We start from the raw sequence: 24,961 nt of genomic DNA on the forward strand, positions 1-24,961 counted from the left end.
ACAAATTTTAATATAATCTTTCTCTTTTCAGTTGCAAATGAGACAGGCAACAAAAATGCTCGACCACTTTCACGATTTGCTCGTAAGTAACCAATTTTTAACTCATTCACTTCTGCACCTACTGTGTTGCATAGAAATGCATCTCTGGTAAATCTCATTAACTTCATATTCATATCTCATTAACTTCATATTGCCTGCCAGTCTTGGCACCCCAGCTTACATTACAATATAGAGTTCCGGAGCCTCAAAATTCCTCCTGACCTTGCAGGAAGTGTCTGTTACAAGAACGCAGTGATATTGAATGGAATTCCTTCTTTAGAGCAGGGAGAATTTTAAAGCTCTAGAACCACCTTCCTTTTCAAGTTGCTCTTTTGTTATAACAACACAGATGTTCAATAATTGCCTGATGCAAAGTCCACTGAAGTCAATGGAAAGTCCTTTTGGCTTCAGCAGGCTTTGGATCAGGCCCTAAAATAGTATTGCAAGGATGCTTTTTAATCTTTCAGCACCTCTTGCTATATATACAGTCAGTTTGTGATACTAGAGGGAGTGTAAATTAAGCAAAAGAAAACTTGAGTCAGATATGAATCCTAAACAGGGGCATCTCTTAGCTGTGGGAATAACTTCCTTGGGCTATGAGGAGAAGTCTAATCACATGGGTCTGACACTGACAGACAGCCAACTGTGTATGATCCGTAACAATTTAACAAGAGGCACTAAAATGTAATCAAAACAACCTACTTGTATGTGAACTTCAAAGAGATATATTAGACCAGCAATCATTAACCCATTTATTTGTAGTAATAGAAATCAAGGGTGGAAGCCAAGTGTATTTGTCTGTGTTTACCTATATCTTGTTAGGAGTTTAACCATGTAACTAGATTAGCTTGTACATGCTAATTCCCTTTCATAACTTAATTGCCTTATTATTCATGAGGATGGTTCAGTTAACCTTAAGATCAAAGATGTAAGATCCTGTAGGAAACTAATATTATCTGCATTGTCTTCAGCTTAACTTTCTATGCTATAATAAAGTACCCTAATTGCCTTATGTGAATGAATGCACTAGTTCACCTGTGTATGTAGGAAATTGAAGATTAGCTTCAAAGCAGTGGTCCACCGTTGCCTGTTCTTCCTCAGGGGAAGGTCCTGCTGTGACAAGAGGCTTGTCAGGTTGCTAAAGGGCTATAAAGGAAAGCCCCGTCCTGATCCTGCCATCTCCGTCTGCTTAAACTTTAACAGAGAAGGTTTAAGGCATAAGACTGAGGTCTCCACTGTCTCTTACTCTGGATCACCTGGAATTCTCCTTGAAGAATCTGAACAGACTATATATACACACCTGGACTGTTTATTGGACTATAACCATTTAAATTGATTCCAGAAAGAGTTTTACAAATCAGCAGCCTCACCATCTGTACTATTAAACTGACTAAGGACTTTACACATATTTGTATGTATGTTGATCTTGTAACCAATTGCAACTTTCTTCTTTTTCCTTTTTATTATTAAACCTTTAGTTTTAGTTACTAAAGCATTGGCATCAGCGGGATTATAGTGTATGGTCTGAGACTCCTATTGATCTGGGGATAAGTGTCCAGTCCTTCGGGACTGGTGAACCTCCCATATGGTGAATCAAGTTTTCAGGAATCCCTCACTATATTAGACTTGGCTGTCTAGATGGGAGTCAAGGGCTGGAATTCTTAAAGGAGACTGTGATTTGACGGTTTTTTTTAACCAGTGTGGTATTACAGAAGCTGTTTTGTTACTGGCTAGATGAATCTAATTATAGAATAAACCACCAGTTTGGGGGATTGTCTGCCCTATCCCTTGCAGTCTGCTCTGCGTATGGCATTCTCAATGTGGTCCATCCAGGCACCTGGTCACAATGGGCCATTTAAAACTTGATGGGACAAAGCACTAGAAAGTAGGATGGAGATGATTAGATGGCCTAATAGGAATTTTCCATCTCCACTACATATAATTTTATGATGCTGTGTGATTACTTGGCAGAAGAAAGACTGCTGTCACTATTAAGAAGGTTCATTATTTGCCAACATTCAACACACTGTGGCAGGTACAATACTTAGCATAGGTAACACCTTCAGAAAACTGGTGTCTCACTGTGGGCAAAAAAAAATTTCTTTTCAATATACAGCACACAGATTGAATGTGTCAAACCTGCCTTTGCACCTGCATATAGGCACCAGAGAACACAAAGCTTAGGTGCACATTTAAAAAATAAATACATCTGACTTTTACGGTCATTTACATGTATGTTGGTTGAAAATTGATTTCCTCTTATTGAGCGCATCAAAAGAAAATACATCTGTAGTGCAGTATTCCCACACAGTCACATGATGGCACTCTAAGCATATTGTACACTGTATAGATGAAACATGACTAAATCATATCAGATACAATGATTCAGAGAGACTGACTGCTGTGTATGCAGAAGAGCAAACAGGCTAAACTGAAGTAAGAAAATAATAAATTGTACTGGCATGTCAGTTTGATTTAAGATTTATTTTTCCCAAATTTGTAGACAACAGAGCCTTAAGTTAGGGGACTCCATCGATTAATCATTGTTAGTCCATCGCTAAAATAGCAAATGGTGATGAAACTGCAAAGGAAAGCAGACGAAAAACATGAAAGTTTTTTTTGATTTTTTTCTCAAACTTCTTTTTTGTTCATTATAGTTGGTAAAAAAGTGTGATCTGGGATTGTAGGTTACTATTCAAATATACCCGGAGGCTGAGTTTTTGGGTTGAGGGGATACCATTTATTTATGCTTCAATATTCTTTTATTAGTGGGGCCAGCATAAGTCATGACATGGGGCTGAGCTGGCATTTCAGTACAAAACTAGACCTTAATAATTACATAATTTATGAAGGCCAGGATGGTTGTCTATAAAGCATAGGCCTAAACCTCAGGAAATCTGGGTTCGGTTCCTGGTTCTCCCATAGTTTTGGATCCATCAGGCCACATTTTTAGAAATGGTGTCCACTGAATTCAATATTGTTAGCCAACTCACGGCCTTCAGGTAAGTGCCATGCATAGGAGCCCCTGCTGCAATCAGTGGTTTCCTGACCATGTGAAGTGAGTTAGTTCCCAAGGCCCTTTGCTGGCTCGTGGAGAGTAATATTAATAAAACATAGACAGTAACTCAATTTAGTCCTTTTGGATGATAGTCTTGGTGACATGAGATGGGGTTCACGTTGGTTAATTAAAGGGGTAAAAAAGACCTTTTTTGATAGGAGTTTGATCTTGTAACTTGGTAGCCAGGCTGCAGATATAATGACTTAATCAGTTTGGTGGTGATTACGCCTCATTAGGAGTAGTATAAGGCAGTAACTCCTATAAGGATGTGAAAAAAATCTAGAGCTAGAACTGTGTTGGCAAAAATAGAGCGATCCATCAGGCAGTAACTGTGTCAGTGTCTGCTGCAGCAACGGGTAACCCCAAATGTTATAGGGAGGTAGCAATAACACTATAATTTACTGCACATTTCCTGATTGGTGCCATATTTTAAGTGAACACACACAGCAGTACAATACAAAAACAAATCTTAACTGAATGGTATAAAAAGCAAAGTGTTCAAGGACTGGTAATTGAGGAACACCTAAATAGTGTGGGATTGTTACGGATGGGCTCAAAGCAACAACTTTAGTTATGTCTGGATTCAGGTTTTTATAGAGCTAGAGACCAGCTCTGAAGTATGGACCTGTATCTGAAATTGCTAATATATTTGGGGGATCTAGGCTTTGAGTTCAGGCCTGTTGCTATACATAATGGAGAAAAACAAATAGGGCCATTGGCCACCTGCATCTGGCCAGAAAATTGTGCCCCATCTGTGTAGACACAGGATCTGCCACTGATGATCTGCCTATTCATGGCCTTCAGAGCTGATTAGTTTGAAATAAAAGAGGAGTTAAATTGTATTTGTTCTAAAGGCTTATGTTAGCCAATTATGTATTTTTAAATGTCAAGTTTCATTGTATAAAGAGATATTGAACGGTCAGCTACTATTGTGAAAGTTGCTACTACTCTTATCACTGCAATAGTTGGCATCTCAGCATGCCATCTTTGTTATGAAGTAGTGTTGCACCATCAGGCTTTGAACAGTTGTGTTTGTGGCTATAGGGAGTTAAATCCATAAGGCTTACCATTCAGTGTTTCAGACAGCTGGAAGATTCTGACAGATGTCTAACCATGAAGAGCCATAGGGGAAAACAATCCTTTGCTGTCTGCAATTCACTTAAGCCTAATTGTTTATGTATAATGAATAGCCTGAGCAGTCAATTAAGACCGGTGGACATGGCATTTCATCTCTCTAGTGAAGTGAATTAGATTTGTCTTAATGGTTGGCTTACTCCAATATGTAGATCTTGATAGAAATTCATCAGACTTTTGAGTTTCTAATCCTAAAGATAAACAGCAAGAGAGAGACTCCTACCATTGGGGGACAGGTTTGGAAATAAAGGAAGCAATGTACAAAATGCAGTAAATAATTTTAGCACCTTTTCTTTCTCCTGTTTAAATGTTTCTGGTTTCAATAAGTTTTCTCCCTCATAATTCAGCTTTTCCTTCTTTTTGGAGCTATTGGTTAAACTATTTTCCATGCTCTACCAGATTACTATAAAAGTGATTTGTGATGAAATAAATCCAATGCTGAAGTTTCTGCAGGCTGAGGTAGGAGAGAAGGGACTGCAGGCCAAATAATAATATGATCCAAACTTTGTTCATGCAAACAGTTGGATTTTGAGACCTGCTAAACCTGGTACTACAGATGGGTGATTTAGGGGAGCACACAGTAGGCAAGGCAGGTTTGAGGGGCAGTGTGATCTAGTGGATAAAGCACTGGACTGGGACTCAGGACACCTGGGTTTTATTCCAGGTTCTGCATCTAGCCTGAGGTGACTTTAGGCACAAATGGCAATTAGACACTTAATACCCTTTGAAAATTGAGGTAGTTAGATGCCTAACCACCCAGGAACTCATTGTGCTAGGCGTTGTACAGGCGCAGAACAAAAAGGCAGTCTCTGTCCTAAAGAGCTTATAATAGATGTAATTCTTTTTCCTCTTGAGAGGGTAGCATGGGATGGTCAGGATCTGGGACTTGGCCGAGAAAGCATATTCAGAGAGGAGAGGCCCCAAATTATTTTCTCAGCGGGTGTGTGCCACACATCCCTGATTCTGACTCCCCCTTCTCTCTTCCCTCCCACCAAGCCCCGAGCAGCCACGATTGCAGAAGCTATTGCTCCAGCCTTAGCTAGATTATATCCTAGGAAGCTGTATGGGCTGCTGACTGAGAAACATGTGGGTCAGGGAGCTCTTCTAGGTAAACTGAAAAATCTGAGCCAAAGACTTAGGGAGAGGGAGGAGGGAGGGTTGTTCTTCCTGTCAGGCTCGTATCTTCTGAATTAGTTGACGACAGACAAAGCATGTTTATCACTTTTCCTGGGTGAAAACAGCATACATATTTGATAAGACAAATAACGACAAAACATAACTGTCATCCTCTGTATACAGGAACAGATGACATTAATATTAATGTTTGTCAAGGTTCCTTCACCACTCTGAACTCTAGGGTACCAATGTGGGGACCTGCATGAAAGACCCCCTAAGCTTATTCTTACCAGCTTAGGTTAAAAACTTTCTCAAGGTACAAACTTTGCCTTGTCCTTGAACCCTATGCTGCCACCACCAAGCGTGTTAAACAAAGAACAGGGAAAGAGCCCACTTGGAGACGTATTGCCCCCAAAATATCGCCCCAAGCCCTACACCCCCTTTCCTGGGGAAGGCTTGATAAAAATCCTCACCCATTTGCATAGGTGAACACAGACCCAAACCCTTGGATCTTAAGAACAATGAAAAAGCAATCAAGATCTTAAAAGAAGAATTTTAATTAAAGAAAAATTAAAAGAATCACCTCTGTAAAATCAGGATGGTAAATACCTTACAGGGTAATCAGATTCAAAACATAGAGAATCCCTCTAGGCAAAACCTTAAGTTACAAAAAGACACAAAAACAGGAATATACATTCCATTCAGCACAGCTTATTTACCAGCCATTTAAATAAAAGGAAATTATCGCATTTCTAGCTAGATTGCTTACTAATAAGTTCTAATACTCCATTCCTGTTCTGTTCCCGGCAAAAGCCTCACACAGACAGACAGAACCTTTGTTCCCCTCCCCGCTAGCTTTGAAAGTAACTTGTCTCCTTATTGGTCATTTTGGTCACGTGCCAGTGAGGTTATCCTAGCTTCTTAACCCTTACAGGTGAAAGGGTTTTGCCTCTGACCAGGAGGGATTTTATAATTCTGTATACAGAAAGGTAGTTACCCTTCCCTTTATATTTATGACAATGCAATATTTCCCTGTGGCATTCTCTCAGGAGGTAGGGTGGCAAGATGTGCTTTATTCAATGTTTTACTGCCCACTTTATACGTATTATAGTGACAGACAGTCAGGACTAGTTAAGAACTGTTAGTTCTATCATGTGCTTTTCAGTGAGTGCTAATTTGCTTCTGAATGGCAGAGGAATGCTTGGAAACTTACAAAAGCATTATAAAAGCTGTATAAAAGTGAGTCACTAACTTCAGTATGAACCCCCTTTCTCCGATTTTAATTTTGCATGTAGTTACAAGCCTCTGGAGCAAGACCAGAAGCAGGTTTGATATTCTGAAGAGGGGGTTATCTTTTTATGCTATGAAATCCAGTAAGGCTAATGCTACATCATTATAGTGTGATGCCTGTTGGTGCTACTTTAGCTAATTTCAGTTATAAACCACTCTTCTTGAGTTTGCTAACTAAACCATAAGCATCCTATGCTGTCTGAAACTTGGCATGTAGCAGGTTTTCAGCATGGTAGTAGAGATCAGATTTTCAAAAGTGCTGAAGTGAGTTAGAAGCACAAGTCATTTGGGCATTTTTGAAGATCTCATCCATAGTTTTGTCCAAGTTTTTTTTATTTTACTGTAATTTTTTTTTAAGTTGCAAGACCTGACATAGGGAAATGCTGTGCCTTGAAGTCTTATTTTTAAAAAAAGAAAAAAAAAGTCTTCATGTGAATTTAATGTTGGTGAAAGACTGGCAAATCTGGAGATGGAAGAGATGATCAAATTATATTGTTTTAAAAAGCAGGTGTTGTGTTTAACTAATAGTGCTCATGGAAATTTTTCGTATACAAATTTTTGTTGTTTGAAAAATGGCCTTTTTTTTTATAATAGCTAACCTTGTTGCAAAACATTGTTGCCATTACAGATTTTATTTATTTTTTGTTGAGAGGTGGTGGAATGTCACAATATTTTCACTTTTTAAATTTTTTTACCAAAATGCCTAATTGTAGTATGTTGGGGATCTGAATTTAGGTGCTTTGTTCCCTGATTTGGCATTCTGTGCATGGTGAAGAGGGTGTAGGAATGTTGCCATTGGCTATAGGTCAGCATAAGAGCTGAATGTAAAACTTTCATCAAAAAAGAATGTTGACAAAAACATTTCATGAAACTTTTGTGAAAAAATGTTTTCTGTCCAGCTCTGATCATAATGCATTTACATGAGAACATTCCTCTAAATGTGTAGCTTAGCTGCTTCAGTGTATGCCACATTTTTCTCTTGACATCTGGGGATTTTCACATGTACTTTGCTATTGAGAAGAACTGTAAGGGGGAAATCCTCTCCCATATGCACAGTGAGAGAAAAGTCACATACCTCCCTAAGCCAAGCATATGGCTTTCTAGGGTTTTAGATGGCAGTGAAATAGGAGTATAGCTTACAAATGTGTGTTGAGAATTTTAGGTGATATTCTGGTCACACAAAAATTGATTAGTGCTAGATCTAGTAATAAACCTTTTCTTTTTTCCTGAAGATAAACATACATATTAAAAATGCCCCTCAAAGGGCTGGTCAGAATACTTTTCGACAGAAAATAGGATTTTCAACTAAGCAAATTTTTCACAAAAAGTGTCTTTTCCTCTGTGGATGATGTCTGTTTTTATTGAAAAAATGGAACACTTGGAAACCAAAATATTTTGGCTGAAAACTGAAATATTTTGATTTGGAAATACTGCTGCAATGCCTCATAGGAGTTGAAGTTCAGTAGCTACATATCTCCGTTCTCCTCTGTGGGCTGGACTCCCAGGCCAGATGACTTTTCCATGATTCATCATGGTGAGGGACTGCCACGATGCATTGCCTTCCCTCTCCAAGGTGTGTGTGTGTGTGGGGGGAGAGAGACCATGATGAATCATGTGAGATTGTAGTCAAACCACAGATCTTGCCTATAGAGAAGTATGAGATCATGAGGAACCAGACCTACAACTCCCATTTGGCATCACAGCAGCCTTTCCAAATTGAATATTTTGATTTTTCGCACACACTTTGGTATTTGAATTGCCACTGAAAAAAATGAAATTTTTTCCATGAAAAGAAATCCATTTTTCAACCAGCTCTAGTTCCTCAGACAGACACATTTTTGGTCTATAATCTAATCTTAATAAATTAGAAACACAATTACTAATTGTATTGAAGATAATAATTAGATGCCAATGTCTTGTGTTGAGCTGACACTTAACTTGTTTGTTAGCTGTCTGGCTTAAACACAATCATGTTTTATTACATGATCAGTTGTAGCTTGAGTATCTAGTGTGAAGAATAATAGAAGAATACTTTCTACTGACTATTATTTTTGTTTTGTAAATAAATCTTTAATCAAAGAGGACAGTGTAGATTAGGATTTGAAAATGATATCCTGAATGTTAGTGTTTATTTCCACTTTGGACTTAAGTCTGTAGGTACAGCTCCAAATTCTAGACACCCGATGGTAAAGACATAATTTGCTGTTTCTTTCTCCAGACTGCTGAGAAAACAGATTAGCACTTTGATGAATTCATTTTCTCTCTCTCTCTAGGGTCAAAGTCACAAAACTGCATATGGAATACCATTATTGGTGGGTTTACTGATAATCTCAAAGAAAGACAGAAGCCAACCATCATTCATGATCCTAGGACTCCAGAGGAAATCTTAGCAGATGAGCTACCGCCAGTGGACAGTCCAGAAGCATTAGTGAAAACATCTTTCAGGTTTGATGGACATGAACACATTTTGCTTTTCCTTAATTAACTTTCTTTAAAGTTAGGCAACTGTACTGTGGGTTTGATTAAGAAGTCAATATAGTGGTGCCTTCTGCTGTGTGGTGTGGCTTTGTACTGAACAGGATTGAAGAAAGAGGGTTATAAGTAATGCTGTTCGGATTGCTGATTTTCATTTCTCAGACCTCATTACAAGATTATAGGCAAGACAGATATAATGCAGTGGAGAGTCAACATTCTGTTGAGAGAGTTTTACATGAAATTACCTTTGAAGGTTGGTATTGTTTCATGTGAATCTATTGTACTGATGAAGCCCTGCACTTTACAGACAGATAAAATCCTGTACTGATATGGGGCAAACTGAGTCTTTTGTCTAGTGATTTGAAGTCTTTAGAACTATATGGTGTTCATATATTTTTGTCAAGGAGGATGATTCCTGGAAAGGGGATTGTGTGCAAGTGACTTATGCTGTCATAAATGTGAGATACGCACATTATTGTACTTCCTTCCAACTTGCTTATTCATGTGAGTGTTCATTTGGCAAGCATTTCTTTGAAGCATCTTTTGTTGACTATAATTTTCCCAAACAAATGAATTAAAATAGAAAAGCTGTACCTGTGGGGGTAGATATTTGATAGACATTTCAAAATCTGAGTGCCAAGTGCACAGCAATACCTAGCAGTGTTTGTTTTTCTTCTGGAGGCTTTGTTTTTAAACTATTCTCTCTTATAACTATTATATATTGCTCCACACCAAACGCATTTCCTGTTTTTACAGATGTCTCTGTGGCAAAGCCTGTGGTTTTAATTATACTCTAGGGTATAAAATGATATCAATCTTGGTATAGTTACACTATTTTTAGTGTGCATGTTAAAGCCCTTTGCCAAGGTACTGATCTCAGACACCTTGTGAGCATTGCCTGGTATCTCAAAAAATCTCTTGCTGTGCTTTCATGTCAGTTTTTCTGTGATTGAATTTTGTAGTGAGGGAGTGAGCAGTGCTGCATGTTTCAGAATCTGGAGCTGCCTTTTTATGACGAAGTTGTGATTTTAAAAAAAAATTAAAGTTTAGCCTAATTTTGTCTTACTCTATATTTAAAAATCAATTGTCAAATCAAGACACCCAAATACAAATCTTTCTCTCACTCAAAATCTTTCCTTAAGAAATCATGGTCACCAGCAACCTTTACACTTCTGTAATCCACATTATTACAACTATTTTTTTAAAATTGTGTTACTGCTTCTCAAATGGTGCAATCTGATTATATGAGTGGGGTGGTTCTTAGTGTATGTATGATCCCAGATAAAATAATAAGAGGAACTGATGAATTGGAGAATGCAATTCAGTTACACAGCTCTCCTAATGTTGTGTTAATGGTTTTACAAATGTCAGAACAACCCTGGTATTTCATTTGTGACTGTAGGTAGTTACTTTACCATGTAGTGTGCTATTTAGACTATCATAAAATTAAATCCAAACACATTGTTGGTATGAAGCACAATATATCTATCTGTTTAGCTATACCCAGAGAGTGCAAATGCTCTATACATTTTGCAATCCATGACACTGAAAATAATGTGGTCCATTGCACTTCCTATGTTAAAGAAGACAGAAAATAAAGAAAATTTAAAATATATTAAAAGTAAAATATAATTTCTGAATTCTGTTTAAGATCTCAGATGAAAATATTCCATGAAATAGTAATGGCAATGCAACCTTTCTAGGATCATTTGATATATTCATACTTGCCTTCTGTTAAGCAGAAGTGGAAGTTTGGTGTTAAATATACCTGTGAGTGACTATAGTGTTGTTGAAAACATAAAGATAGTGGATAAAATCCTAGTCCCATTGAAGTCAGTGACAAAACTCCTATTGAATTCAATGCACCCAGGACTTCATCTATTACATTTGTTGGATGGACAGGAAATTTTGATTATTACCAAGCTGCACTTAGAGTGATGGCATGGGGCAGGTATCATAAATTTTATTTATTTTTCCATTGACTTGTTTCAAAGGTGTAGTGAAGATAGAGATACAATGAGAACAATGCGATGATGAGATATATGCCAAATCTACTATGAAAATATCATGGTCATGACACAAAGTGGAAGTAACAGAAGCCTAAAAAGATTTAATATATATTTCTGATATTTATTGGTGTGTTCTACCGATTTTGCTGCCCCAAGCAGCCACCGCCGAATTGCCGCCATGCCCTGAAGAGCCCAAAAGCCGCAGCGGTGGGAAGAGCAGCTGAGCTGCCGCTGAATTGCCACCACGGGACATGGACGACTGCCCCATTCTGAATGCCATCCCAAGCACCTGCTTGGAAAGCTGGCATCTGGAGCCGGCCCTGTGAAGGGAGCTCTTATGACATTACTGAGTGTGTCCAGTGTGTCTGGTGGCTGATAGGTACCTGGCAAATATGAAACTCTCTATTCCTCTTGTCTTGTTGCCCACCACACACCAAGTGGAGACCCCTAGGGGAGAAGGCTTCATCCCACCTCTCTTGCCATTTGCGTGAGTAAATGTGCTACAACAGTTGTTTTGTCTTGCTGCACTTGACTAGAAGGTTGATGGCTGTAACACAGGTATTTATGGAAGAGGATGTCAGGTTATAATATTATTGTTATACTATTAACATTCCAATACCCATTGGAGTCAAAGGCAAGATTCCCATTGACTTTGGGAATCTTGCCTTTGATGGGAGCAGGAGCTGGCCTTTTATTATAAGGTCACTGTTATAAACAATAAAATACATGAACTCTCTCACTATTTCTGACTCAAAGTCAGTGAACCGAGAGCAATACATGGCCATACCATCCATTTCTAGTGTAGTTAAAAGAAAGTGTCTCGTGTCAGATGAGTCACATTTTCTTATGATTGTTGCTATCTTTCATGTAAATATATACGTATAGCAACATAATATTCCAAGTACACCTCTGACATTTGATCTGTGTTGTCTCCTGTGCAGTGCTCATTGTTATGTAGCATGGAAAATTAGCAAGTACTGTAGCTTGATTTTGCTTCACAACTGGCTATGAACATGAAAATACATGGCTATTTTGGATCTTAATTTTTATATAGTTTTGTACTGTTTGGGTCCAATGATCACCTTCTCCTTGAGTGTGTGTGTGTGTTAGTGTATGAAATGTATTGGACAGTGGTTGCAGCTTGATGCACAGGAACATTGGACAATGGTTATAAGGCTTTTTTCAGTGGCATAACAAGGCCTCAGAGGGCCCTGGTGCAACAATAGATTAGTGGTCCTTCCCCCAGCGCTGGAGACCTGCTTCCCATCCATCCCTGCAACCCTTCCCCTGGAGCCACTCAGCTCAACCACAAAGGGACCTGGGTCCTTTGCACCCCCTCCCATCCCAGCCTGTACTCTCTGGAGGAGCTCCTCCCTGTTGAAGCACAGCTGCAGTGAGAGTCCAGGGTCGTGGCAGCTGCAGGAGCTGCAGCCCCAACAGCGTTGGCAGTGCCACCAAGAGCTGTCCCAAGCCGCTCAGTGCCTGAACTTTGTGGCTGCACACGTACCCACGCCAGGGATGGAGAGCGGCTGGGGATGACGTGGGAAAGCTTTTCACTCTTCAGAGCTCCTGTGTCCTGGGGCACAAACACTTTTCCTGCAGCCTGGCCAGCTGGGGGCTGCTTCCTGTTCCTCAGGTCCCTGGGGAAGGGGCAGGAGCACTTTGCTGGTAGCCTGGCTGCGAGCAATAGCCTTCCTATAGGTGGGGCAGCCTCTGCTGGGACCATAATATTGTGGGTCCTGGCACACCTGTACCACTTGCACCATAGTAGCTTTTTTCTAGTGCAGCTGAAATCTTCCTTACTCAAGTACTCGTTGCCTATATTGGTCACTTTGATATCTCTAGAAACAGTCAATGCTGGAAGTGACTTGAGAAGCAGTTCTGGGCTGGTGGGAATTCCAGGTCTCACATTCACTTCTGGGAATTATTTGCTGTTTTCATTGTGAGCAACCCAATAGTGAAAGAATTAACTATGTTAATGGTAATCATTAGCCATTTGCAACTCTTACTACTACTTCAAGTGCAGCAGGTAGTAACTTGTGATTCACAACATATTTTAGCAAACTGTTGCAGGCATAGCTTCATTAAGGGATTACCAAAGCAGTCATTTTAGTGACACAGGACAGGAACTCCACTAGAGAGTGCAAAGAAACAATAGATAACAACTCTGAATTTTCTTATGCAATATTGCATGAAAGTTGGGGGAATATTTTACGTACAAAGAATTTGCTGCTTCAGTTTCCAAAGTACAGTCTGTAGCAAACTAAGTCACCAAATTGCACTGCTGCTCCATAATGTCATGTAGGAAAACTAAGAATGCCAAGCCAACCACTTGAGGATTTTTCTTAAATTAATTTGTTTTTGATGTACTGTAGGAGGGTTGCCACCTGGATGAGTAGTATTTTAAATTAGCTTAGTCATTGGTTTTTTAAAACATGAAAACCAAGCATTTTCTCTTAATGTTTTTATATCGTTTTAAAAGAGACCGAGGTCTTACTAAATGTTCATTGAACCAGAATATCCTTAAGAATCCTCATGATGGGCATCTCTCTCAACTCTGACTCATTATGAGGTGTATTATTTGCACTGCACCTACATTTATCTCTGTTCTACCCAAACCTGCTGTTAATTATTGATGTTCACTATGATGAACTAAGAAGGAAAATTTTGTATTCCTTGAGGGAAAGACTCCCAAATCATTCTGGCTTCCTTACCTCCTATTTTAATTCTCTTCTGGGTGTGTGTTACACATTTTAAAAACTATGCATGTCCTCCATGGTAAATTGAAGTTTGATGATTCAAAGTGGGAGTGATAAGAGGAGAGGGTTTTACAGCAATTGCTATTCAAAGGTTGCACTCTAGTTCTTAGCACATGCCTCGAAGTCCATGAGGTGAGCGGTTTTTTTTTCATGTTGAAAAAGTGGCTCTCTTCTTTGATGTCATTGTATACTTGTTTTTATATGGTAGATGAATTATTGATAAGGAAATCCCAGTGTTATTGTCACTATATCATACACCTCAAAAGATCTATGTTGATAAATTCAGATGGAGTGGGGGTATCTCAGACCAAGCTCTCCCTCCCTACTGTATTGAGTAAGCCCACTTCCAAAACAGAAACAAGAGTTCTGTTGCTTCTTCCTCCTCCTTGTGGGAGATAAGTAAGGTCCAAACCTTAAAAAAAAAAACCCCTCTTCCTGCTTCAGGGGCCAGCCAAAGCCTTTCTGCCAGACTTCCTTCTGTACCCTACTGTTAATCCCCTTCCTCCTTATAACCACAGTCAGTTAGCACCTGGACTGGGGTGGGCAAACTTTTTGACTCAAGGGCCACATCAGGGAATAGAAATTGTATGGCAAGCCATGAATGCTCACAAAATTGGGGTTGGACTGCAGAAGGGGGTGTGGGCTCTGTGGTGGGGCTGGGGATGAGGAGTTTGGGGTGAAGGAGGGTGCTCTGGGCTGGGACCGAGGGGTTTGGAGGGAGGGAGGGGGGATCAGGGCTGGGGCAAAAGGTTGGGGTATGGGGAGAGGCTCAGGGGATGCAGGCTGCAAGCAGCGCTTACCTCAAGTGGCTCCCGGAAGCAGTGGCATGTCCCTTCTCTGGCTCCTATGCGGAGGCACGGCCAGGCTGCTTTGCATCCTGCCCCATCCGGAGGCACCACCCCTGCAGCTCCCATTGGAGTGCATAGGAGCCGGACCCTGCAACCTGGCTGGAGTGGGGCTGAGCCGCGTGGTGCGGCTCATTGGCCAGCTTAAAACAGCTCGCAGGCTGGATCTAGGCCACGGGCCGTAGTTTGCCCACCCCTGACCTGGAGGGTAACAAGGCTCAGGCACATTTTTTCCTCAGCCAATTAACCCCTCCTGTTCTGGTTTCATATCTCTGCAGACCTGACACTTGAAAAGGGGTTTGTGGGCCTTAGTCCTACCTCCAGCCAGGCTGCCTGGATGGGTAGGATATCCTGTCACAGGAAGAAAATTGACCAATGTATCTGGTGGTCAATTGGCAAATGTTTGGCTTGCCCAGGGCTTAATTTGTAATGAAGGAGGTTCCAGGGCTCAAACAATTGTTTACTTTCATAACTGATGTGGCAAGCCCAGAGGTGCTGGGACTCGGCCCTGGCAAGTCCCAGTGCAAATTAAGCACTGGTATAGGCACACCAAAGAGAAGGGCTACTATAACATTATACTTTTAAGTCTGGGTATGAGGTCTTGTACAAATATACAACAGCATTGATCCACCAATCCCTGCACATCATTCAGCTGTTATGCTCTGACGTGGGGGTTGAGAGAACTATGTATGGACGCAAACTAGATTAATATCTAGGCACCTCCCCTGAACTCAGTAATATTTCTCAAGATGCTGCATACCCATTCCCTTATTTCGATGTGTAGAGTAAAAAAGTGTGTGTGTGTGTGTGTGTGTGTGTGTGTGTGTGTGTGTGTGTGTGTGTGTGTGTGTGAGTGTGAGGGGAAAAAAAAAAGAAAAGCTTAAGTGTGATCCTTACCCTTAAGTGTGAAGCTAATGCGCCATTTAGCTACGCACTCTTATTAGTCACCGTTCCTGCTACCAGGCAGCTTTGTAGCTTGGCAGCTTTGTAGCAGCACTTTCACTAATGCAGAATTGCGTTGCCCCACAATCCCTGTTAGCCACATATTTTATGTTGAGCTCATACACACAGCACTCCACGTATGCCTTGTTAAGAAGGGAGCCCAGTGTGAGTCACCCCAAATATGAGACTGCAAATAAGGTGTCTGAGGTTACTATGTACAACGGTAGGATATTTTCAATGGCTTGGTGGCTTTTCTGTTTCTGGGCTCATTGTAATATACAGCTACTGAGCCAACTATTGTGCTCACAGCAAATACAGAAAACTGATATTTTTCTCCTGTGCCAGTATAATGGTATTTTCCTTTTAAGAGGAAGTGAGTTGCAGCGTGCCTAGTGAATAGTGCCCAGGACTGGAACTCAGACGAGCTGAGTTCTATTCTCAGCTCTGCCACTGGCTGCAGGGTGATCTTGATCAAGTCACTTCAGCTCCATGCCTCAGTTTCCCCACCTGTTTTTTAAAAGGGGGGTAATGATACTGATCACCCTTCTAAAGTGCTTTGAGATCTATTGATGTAAACAAAGACCTAAGTATTATTAAAAATCTTATGGAGTTATTTTACCCTATTAAATATTAAGACCTTTGTAACCTCCACTTTTGAAGCAACTAAGATGTAGGTTTCCTTATACCTTGACAGTAGCTATAGTATCATAGATCAATATTGTAGATTTTTTTTTATTGCTTAGATTTGTGTAACAGAGGAACTTAAAGGAGGCACAGAAAATGGAAGCCTGTATAAAACCTGTCCATACTCCATATACAGTATACTATTTTAAATGCTTTTAAATATCCAGATAGTAGTAATGGAAAGTAGACCTCGCATATATATTTTATGCTGTGACTTCCCCCCTGCCCAGCAGATGTAGAGAATAACCTAAAATCTAATTTAGTAAAGAATAGATTATGAAATTCCACGAGGCTCAGACAAGAACCAGAAACCTTTCTGTGTGAACAACAAAAATAAGTCCAAAACATTAGCTGAGGGCTGTGCCTATGCTAAACTTGTGCACTATCTCAATAATATATGGAGTGCTAAAGCACTAAGAAATGGAAGCATTTAGCCCCAACTATTTTACTCTAATGAATTCTGGGGCCTATAGCAAGGCTTATGTAAGTAATGCTACTGTGAATCACCAATACAATGGACCCACATAATTTGATAGTATCTGTACTGTAGCTGGAATGTTCATGTAAACTATCCGCTGGCAATTCCTAGAAACTGTTTTATGGACTACGCATTTAGAAAGCTGTCATACTCTGAGAATACAACTCCCATGGATATCAAATATAGTGCAGTAAACCACTTTAGTTTGCAGTTGTTCATAGAAATTTTTATTTAGATTTCATTTCCAAACTCTGCACACTCCTGGACTTTGGGTTTTGAATGAACTTAAATGCTCACAGTAAAACTCTGTTTTAATGGTCATGTTTCATTTCCTTTCCATTTAAAAACCATAAATTAACAGAGGGTATATCTAAAACCATGGTCCTATGCCAAACTTCTCTTTTTCTGGCAAAAAAAATCATATACTTCATACTTTCAGGTTTGAAGATGGACCTGAGAAGTGTGGAGTTTAGGTCAGAATTTGGATCCAAATCCCAACTTTCCTAAGGTTATGTGTATATCTTATAGAATATAGTACATATACAACCCACACTAGGGAATGTGGGTCTTTATTTCCCGTCCTAGTAGCTGGTCCACATATGAGGATAAGAGTCTATTTTAGCTGTCACCTAAAGCATCCCTTTGTTAAAGGCATGATCCTTTATAGTTTTAGGTTCTGGGTTCAAACTCTGTCAACCAACTGGGGTTGTTATATGTTTGCTACTAAAGAAAGTCAATATTTTTATTTTAAAACAAAGTTTATTTTCCTCCCTGCTATATGAGTGGATCTCTGTAAGCAGCTGCAATTTCAAAGATAAAGATAACTGAACATTTTTATGTTTCTCAAGCACTTTCACACACAAGGGTAACTTTTTTCATATAACTGTGTCACCAATAATATCTGCAGTCTGAGTCTAAAATATTTTTTTTTATCCTATCTAACTTCTTGTACCAATTATAATTAACTCTGCTCTAATTTCTAATATGGTTGCTAGAGTAATGTTCAAACTGAAGATGAAAAGTTGATAAAATTGGATTTTTATTACTGTACATCCCTTTTGAGGCTACTCCATTTCCTGGATTGTTTTAAATGCTGCTAATAATATGATTATCCAAAATGTCAGCAATATTTTAGTACAATGATTATAGAAAATGTTAATGTAAATACAGTGGCCAGAACCTCAGCTGATTATAAATCCGCTCCAGTGAAGTCTGTTGAGTTATTGCTGTGTTGATTTACCTCAGCTAGGGCTCTGGCCCAATGTTTCTAAGTATAGCTCCTAGACTGAAATGTTTATATTCTTTGTTTAATGTTCTTATTACAAATCTAATAAACCTGCATGAGTTTCTTGCTACATCATTAACGATGTTGGTGACTGTAATATTAATTCATATGAATTGGGTCTTATGCTGCAAGCATTCTAGCTGAGGAGTGCCCATTGACTTTCATGAAAAATTTGTGCTGAGGACTTGTGGAATTGAGTCTATAATTACACGGTGCTTCAACTACGTAATTTTTTCACTAACATAATGTTGATCCAACTATAGCTGAAGAGTAGAGCCAAAAAGTGCAGTTCTTTTTATAGGCTGGGGTTGGAAAGCAAAGTATTGTAAATGCAGACTTTGACTCAGATCCTCAAAGATATTTAGGCTCCTAACTTTCATTGATTTCAGTGTCACTCAAGGTTTGTGTAGTTTTGTAAAATTCCTCTATATCACACAAATGAGGGAGTTGTGCTTTTCATCATCCTTTCTTGTATTATGTGGTACATCCTGAGTAACTGTGTTATCATGACATAACAGGAGAAGGCCAGTAGATTACAGAACAGCTCTCATGTCATGTGTGGAACTCTCATGGACCTCAGCGTAGTAAATGGTCCTTAGTTTCACACCCAAGTGAGTAATGGCTGTACTAGGCATTTTTTCTAACCTTTGTTTTACTCCCTTGAATTGTTTTAAAAGCCAGTTCAAATTTGTCACACCATGTATTTAATGCAATTTGTAGCAGTAGCAAAACAAATTGCTAGATGTTCCTAATAGCTTAAACTGATTGCATGTGATTCTCAAGGGTTCACTTTAAGAATGGTGTGCCAGGACTTACACAACTATCATTGACAGTTATGGGAGTTGTGTAGCCAAGTCACCACCCTGAGAGCAAACTCCTGGTCTCTGATCTGCACTGCAGTTCTTCATTGCATAGCCTCACTCAAATGCTGCATGGAACTCCCACTGACGTCAATATGCAGTAGAGGTCTGCAGTGCAGATCCAAGAATGGGATCTTTCCCTAGAGAAATTACAAATCTGTGTTTCAAAACAACCAGAGAAAAGTTAAATGTGTGATTCTAGGTAAATTGCATATTTTGTGAATTGAATCTTCCATAGAGAAGTCTATTAAAATGCAAGCTTCATCTCCCAGTCATCCAAGGAAAATGGCACTGAGTTCACAGCTCATATTAAGATTGAAAAGTAGAATCTAGTGGAAATAGTGCAATTTATTGAATCTAATTTAAATGTGTCTGAACAAACTATTTCTAGGATGCAGGGGTGAGGAGGGGAATAGCTGTGAACCAGTCCATAAAAAATCGGAAAGAACTTTTTATTGGGGCATGTCCTAAGATAGTTTTTGTGTTTAAGTTTCACAATTTGTGTGTCAGCCTTAGCAAAATCAGTGTAGCCTTACAATCTAGCAGTAATTCAGAGATCACTTCCCGTATCTGTCAGGCACTTTTATCTGCCTTCCAGGGGGGGACAGCAGGCTTCCTGGATAGGCTAGCATTCCTGTGGGGGAAGAGCCCAAGCTATGAGCAGTAAGTCAGACCTGTTCTGTGGTGGATGAAATAAATGTATTTGTACAGCTTAAAAAAATAAAAATAAAAATCAACTTGTTAACTTAGATGACTGCTTGTTGCTTCTGCACAAACCTATTTCCTGAAGACCCACTAAGCTTCATGTCATTTCAAAAAATATATTGTTTAACAAATATTTTCTCAGAAAAAGATACTGGGCCATGTTGTGCTGTCAGTTTTTAAGCAAAACTCCCCATTTATGTTGATTTCTATGGAGAATTCTGTTTTTAAAATTGTGTCCCACCACATGGAAAATTGTGAAATATACCTTTCTACTGTCGAAACGAGTTAAAGTGATAGACAAGATAAGCATGCTTTCTTCTTTAACCTTTGGATGACTCTCTAGAATTTGTCACTTGACCTGATGTTCAAAATGTGATGACATTGTTTCTCACAAATACAATAATTTGATTAATGTGAACTCAGCTGGTGATCTTTTCTCTGGACAGTGTAGAGTCAAATTGCATGGCACCTCTGTGTATTCGGTGGTTACATTGGTTCCAGGAATCTGTATATATGCCCAGAGATAGCCTCATATAGGGGGTCAAATTTGCTTTTAATATTAACAGTGCAAATTCAGAGTTAGTGGAATAAACTGTTATAAATCCAGAATCACTGAGAATAATATTTGGCCAGCTATCCTCATAAAACAACAATGAGAGCAGTGAGGAAAATGAGAATTTTTTTCACAAAATTACATACCATTTTTCTGTTCCATTTTGAGTGATTTCATGCCCTTAGTCTTTCTTCATTGTGAGATTTTTTTAAGGCACTTGATACTAGGATCACATACAATCATCTAAAAAGTACAGAAAGCCAGTTTCACTTAATTTCAGATAGGCAAACTTTCAAGTAAAATCAGTAGTTTGACAGTAGCCATCTTCTTTAAAATAGACAATGAGAGAAACGGACTATACATTTATTAGTTTTATATAAGCACCCTGGGTGAAATCCTGGCCCTATTGAAGTTTATGGCAAAAGTCACATTGACTTAAATGGGGCCAAGATTTCTCACACAATCTCTTTTTGTGATGGAAGAGAGGAAACTGTGGATAAAGAAAATGGTGGTGGTATTTTGGATGAGGGATAAGGCTTATGATGGGGTGCTAACTACACTGTGTGAAGGAAGTTCTCTGTGTTCTTGGGCCAGGTAAGACACACATCAATATGGGTGTAGCTCAAGAGCATCAGCAAAGTCGTACACTTAGCCCCGTATCTTGGTTCCCAACACATTTATGGAAATGTGCCAGTGCACAAGTGAGCAGGTTCATGCCTCTAGTACAGTGGCAGTGGCAGGAAAGCTAGACAGATCACCTGATGTATCCAAGCAAGGTCTCCTGCTGCATTGAATGAGTAGCCAAAGCATTACAAAATGTGATTATTTTTTTTGCAGACCTGTGCACGGTACACAGATCCAAAATTGAAAATTAGCAATGAAAATGTAATGAAATATTTGGCAGCAGCAGGGTATCACAGATGCCTCAGTGCCACACCATACGTGTAATATATACAATTAAAATAATAGGAAGAAAAAGGAATAATAAGACATCTCCTAACCTCTCAGGCAAAAGTAAAGTAGCTGCTGAACAGAACTGTTTGTCAACTTCGTAACATCTAGAGTGGAGACAAAGTGAGGTGGTTTTTTGGTTTTGTATATCTGGCCTAAAAGAATGTGGAGCATTTTACACTCTTGAAGTCAAGCCTACTCAGGTTTGTTAAGGAGACATGACTAAAACAACAAAACCACCCTCTTCTTTTAAACTAATTGCTGCTATATATTTCTAGAACTGCAAAGATGATATAAAATAAAATAACCATGCCAACCCAATCAGAGAGTTAAGAGCATGCAGCAAATTTGACTCGTAATAGGAAAAACTAGGTATAAAAGTAGAGCTGGTTAAAGTTAAATAAATACATTGTGGAAAACCTGTTAAAAATTTGTAACTTCCATTTTGCAGGGTTTGAAACACTCATTTTAGACTGTTTGTTTCCCCAAATTTTTTAAGTAATAATTCTGAATGAAAACCAATTACTAGGGTTTTGATGTTTTTCAGCTAAAGCTGAAAGTCTGTGCATACAAAGGTGTAGTAAACCACTTAGCAACAATAGGTATAAAATCGACCAGGAAAGCAGTCTCAACACTACAAAAAAGTATAAAGATGCACACTATAAACCAGCCTCAAAATTAGGAAAAATACGTCGAAATATAGTAATGCAGGAAGTTCAAAGGGATTAGTTTTTGTGAGAGCATCAAATGTTATCCTAATGTACGGAGGCCACAATCCTCCATTCCTCTTCCTTCTCCACCCCCAATGCCGCTCTATATTGCAGGCTCTGCAAGAGCCTCTCCTTTCAATAACCCCAATACTTACCTTATCCTTTTATGGGGAGAGACCCAGTAGTCATTTTTGGCGGACTGCAGGCCACTTTCTCTCTCTCTCTCTCGTATATTTTGGTTGTCTCTCCTTGTTCTTTCCACATGGGCTTGAGGTGTTTGAAATGGCTTTCACTGACACTTTTGATTACATGGAAACAGCTGAGTCAATTGCGACTCCTGAAAACAGATCATATGGGAAAACCCAAACAATCCAGCCTGAAACTTGAAAATGCATGAAGGAAGCTGCACTGGGATTTTCATCAATATCTAGACAAGTCAGGAGATAAATGTATTATGTCCAACTTTGACAAAATTTTTGCTGATGCAAAAAAAAAAAAATCTTGTAGGAAGCACCATAATTCCACAGAAGCTCTATTAGGTAGAAAGGAAGCAAATTATTTCTAGGGTATTTTTTGTTTCAGTATGAATATCTCACTTAGCTCCAGTAAGAATACTTTTATTATGGTTGTGATTATGGTACTGTGATAAAGCTCTGTCCTTGCCTCCGTGGATCCCGTGTTTCCTGGCAGATTTCTCTAGCCTTAGAGGCTCACTGTGACCCTCCATGTAACCCTTCTTTCTCTCGAGACAAGGGTCACAGTCTACTGAGCCATTTTCATCATAAGCCAGCGAGGGAGATGAGGAAAAGTTATCCTTCCTTGCTCAATCTCTGTTGTCTCCCAGTCTCAGTGATTAATCAGGGGGCAAAGGTGGGAGGGGGAAGCCCAGGTCCACTCTCTACTCCGGGCTCCAGCCCAAGGACCCTAATAGTATCAGCTATGGTAGTTGACCTTTTAGAAACATGACATGTACGATTCCCTGGGCTACTTCCCCCACAGCAGCCCTCACTTCCTCAAACTCCACTTCACCCTTACCTCAGGGCCTCCTTCCTTGTGCCTGATATGGTGTGTACTACTCAGCATCTCCAACCATGCAACTTCTGCCCACAGCTCCTGACATGCCCACCCACCTGACTAACTGGGAGGCTTTTAACTAGTTTCAGCCAGCCCCTGATTGGCTTCAGGTGTCCCAATCAACCTAGTCTTCTCCCTGCCTTCTGGAAAATTCTTAATTGGCCCCAGGTGTCTTAATTGACCTGGAACAGCTTCCATTTAACTTACCCTGGTACCAGGGATTTGTTTAGCCTGGAGCAAATCTCTCTCTCTCCCCCACGACTCTTCCACAGCCTTCTAGCTTGGAGGGAGGTGGGAAGCTGCTACTCCTGCTGCTAGGCCCTAAGCTCTCCCTGCTGCTCCAGCTGCTCCCCTGGCTGGGCCAGACACCCCCCACCCCGTTCTCTGCTACCTGATTGCTGGACCCCCACTCTCGGGTGCTGCTTCTGCTCCAACTGCAGCCCCGGAGGGAGGGGGGCTGCTAGCCCACTCCCCAGAGAGGAGAAGTGAGGGACCCCAGCCACTGCTGTTGTGGACACCACCACCACCACCACCTCCTGGTAGGGGTCCTTTCTGCCTGCCTGGACCACCACCTGGAGTTCCTGGAGCTGCTGCTGCTGTGGAGTCTGCTGCCTGGAGCTGCTGAAGCCCGAGGAGGAGAAGAAGAGGACCATCTACCAGTGGGGGAGCACCTAGAGACTTTGCAGACCACCGTGGAGGGGGCCTAAGACTGAGTAATTTTCAAACTGTGCTCTTGTGGTGGGGGTCTTGACTGTATTTCCAGGAATATAGGGGGTGTGGTGTGCAGCTGCCCCCCTATCCATCTGTGTGTCCCCCCCAACCCACACCACTACTACCACCACCCCCACTGGCTGTATACCATCTGCCTCAGCTCCTGCCTCTGGACTCAGCTGCTTGCTTGGCTTGCCACGCCCTATTTCCACCCTTTGGGCCGGAAGCAGCAGCCAGCTTAAAAAAAGACTTGTGCAAGTGCACGTGGGCACATATGCCCCCCCCCCCGACTGCCTACAACCCAGCTTTGCCCTTTACTACCTGCCCCATTTGCCACTTGTAGCTTTGCCCCCCTTTTTGCCCCAGCCCCCTTACTAGCTTCAGTTTGTTTGCCTGCCCCGCTCATTTCCTTCTGCAGCCTTTGTTTATTTGCCCCGCCCCAGCCTCTGAAGCTAGCCCCTTGGTTTCCCTGTTCTACCTCCAGACCGCTTAGCCCCTCGCTCTGTGTGCCCATGCCCCCTCCCATGCGCTTGTGCAATTCCCCATTTCAGTTACAACCCTCTTCACTGCCCCCCAATGTTGTTGTATCCCCCCCTCCCCTAGTGCACCAAGAGGAGCCGGAATTCCACCTTGTGTCGGTGACTGACCCCTAAACCCTGATTGCCCCCCGTCCAGCCCACCCCTTTTGGCGCCCTCCTCCCCTGCCTGTAGCCTAGCGGGGAGGAGTAGACGACCTGCTTCCCCTCTCCCCTCCTCCTTTTGGTATCCCCCCTTTCCTCCTTGCTCATGATGGTGGGGATGAGATGGGTGGGACCCTTCCAGCAGCCCGAGCTCCCCCTCCCCCGCCTACCCTCCGTCACCCCCCCAAGCTTCTACCTCTGCTGCCGAACAATCTGCCACCGCCCCCGCTGGGGCACCAGCAGCGACAGGCACCGGGGTGACCTCCACTGCTGCCACGTCTCTCACCCCCTCAGATTCGGGGAGAGCCCCCCCAGCCCGCGGGAAGGGCCAGGGGAAGAAGAAGGGGAAAGGCCCCGCTAAAAAGACCAGGCCCTCCATGGCAGGGGCTGCCCCCAATGCCCCGGCCCGATCTCCGGCTGGGGCGCCCCTCCCTGCTGTTCCCTCCACCAGCTCTGGGGTGTCCCTCCCCCAGCCCCCAGGGCATACGACCAGTTGGCGGCAGCCCCCCCGCCTGCCGCTACGTCATCTCTCCAGCCCACCGCCTCCGCTACCATCTGTAGGGGCCGTGGCCCCTTTCCCACCATGACCAGGAAACATGGCGT

General features: G+C 41.1%; 1 protein-coding gene across 5 annotated transcripts in view; it reads left to right on the forward strand.

Moving 5' to 3' along the window:
• Positions 1-24,961, forward strand: part of PDE1C (phosphodiesterase 1C) — a 541,496-nt gene that overhangs the window by 136,995 nt on the left and 379,540 nt on the right. For all 5 annotated transcript variants that reach the window (XM_043508789.1, XM_038392424.2, XM_043508790.1 and 2 more), the window contains exons 2-3: positions 32-82; positions 8,911-9,082. In XM_043508789.1, the coding sequence (XP_043364724.1) occupies positions 32-82; positions 8,911-9,082 (223 nt within the window). The remainder of the gene's footprint in view (positions 1-31; positions 83-8,910; positions 9,083-24,961) is intronic.

This window comes from Dermochelys coriacea, chromosome 2 (genome assembly GCF_009764565.3).
Source record: "Dermochelys coriacea isolate rDerCor1 chromosome 2, rDerCor1.pri.v4, whole genome shotgun sequence".
NCBI classification, from domain to species: Eukaryota; Metazoa; Chordata; order Testudines; family Dermochelyidae; genus Dermochelys; species Dermochelys coriacea.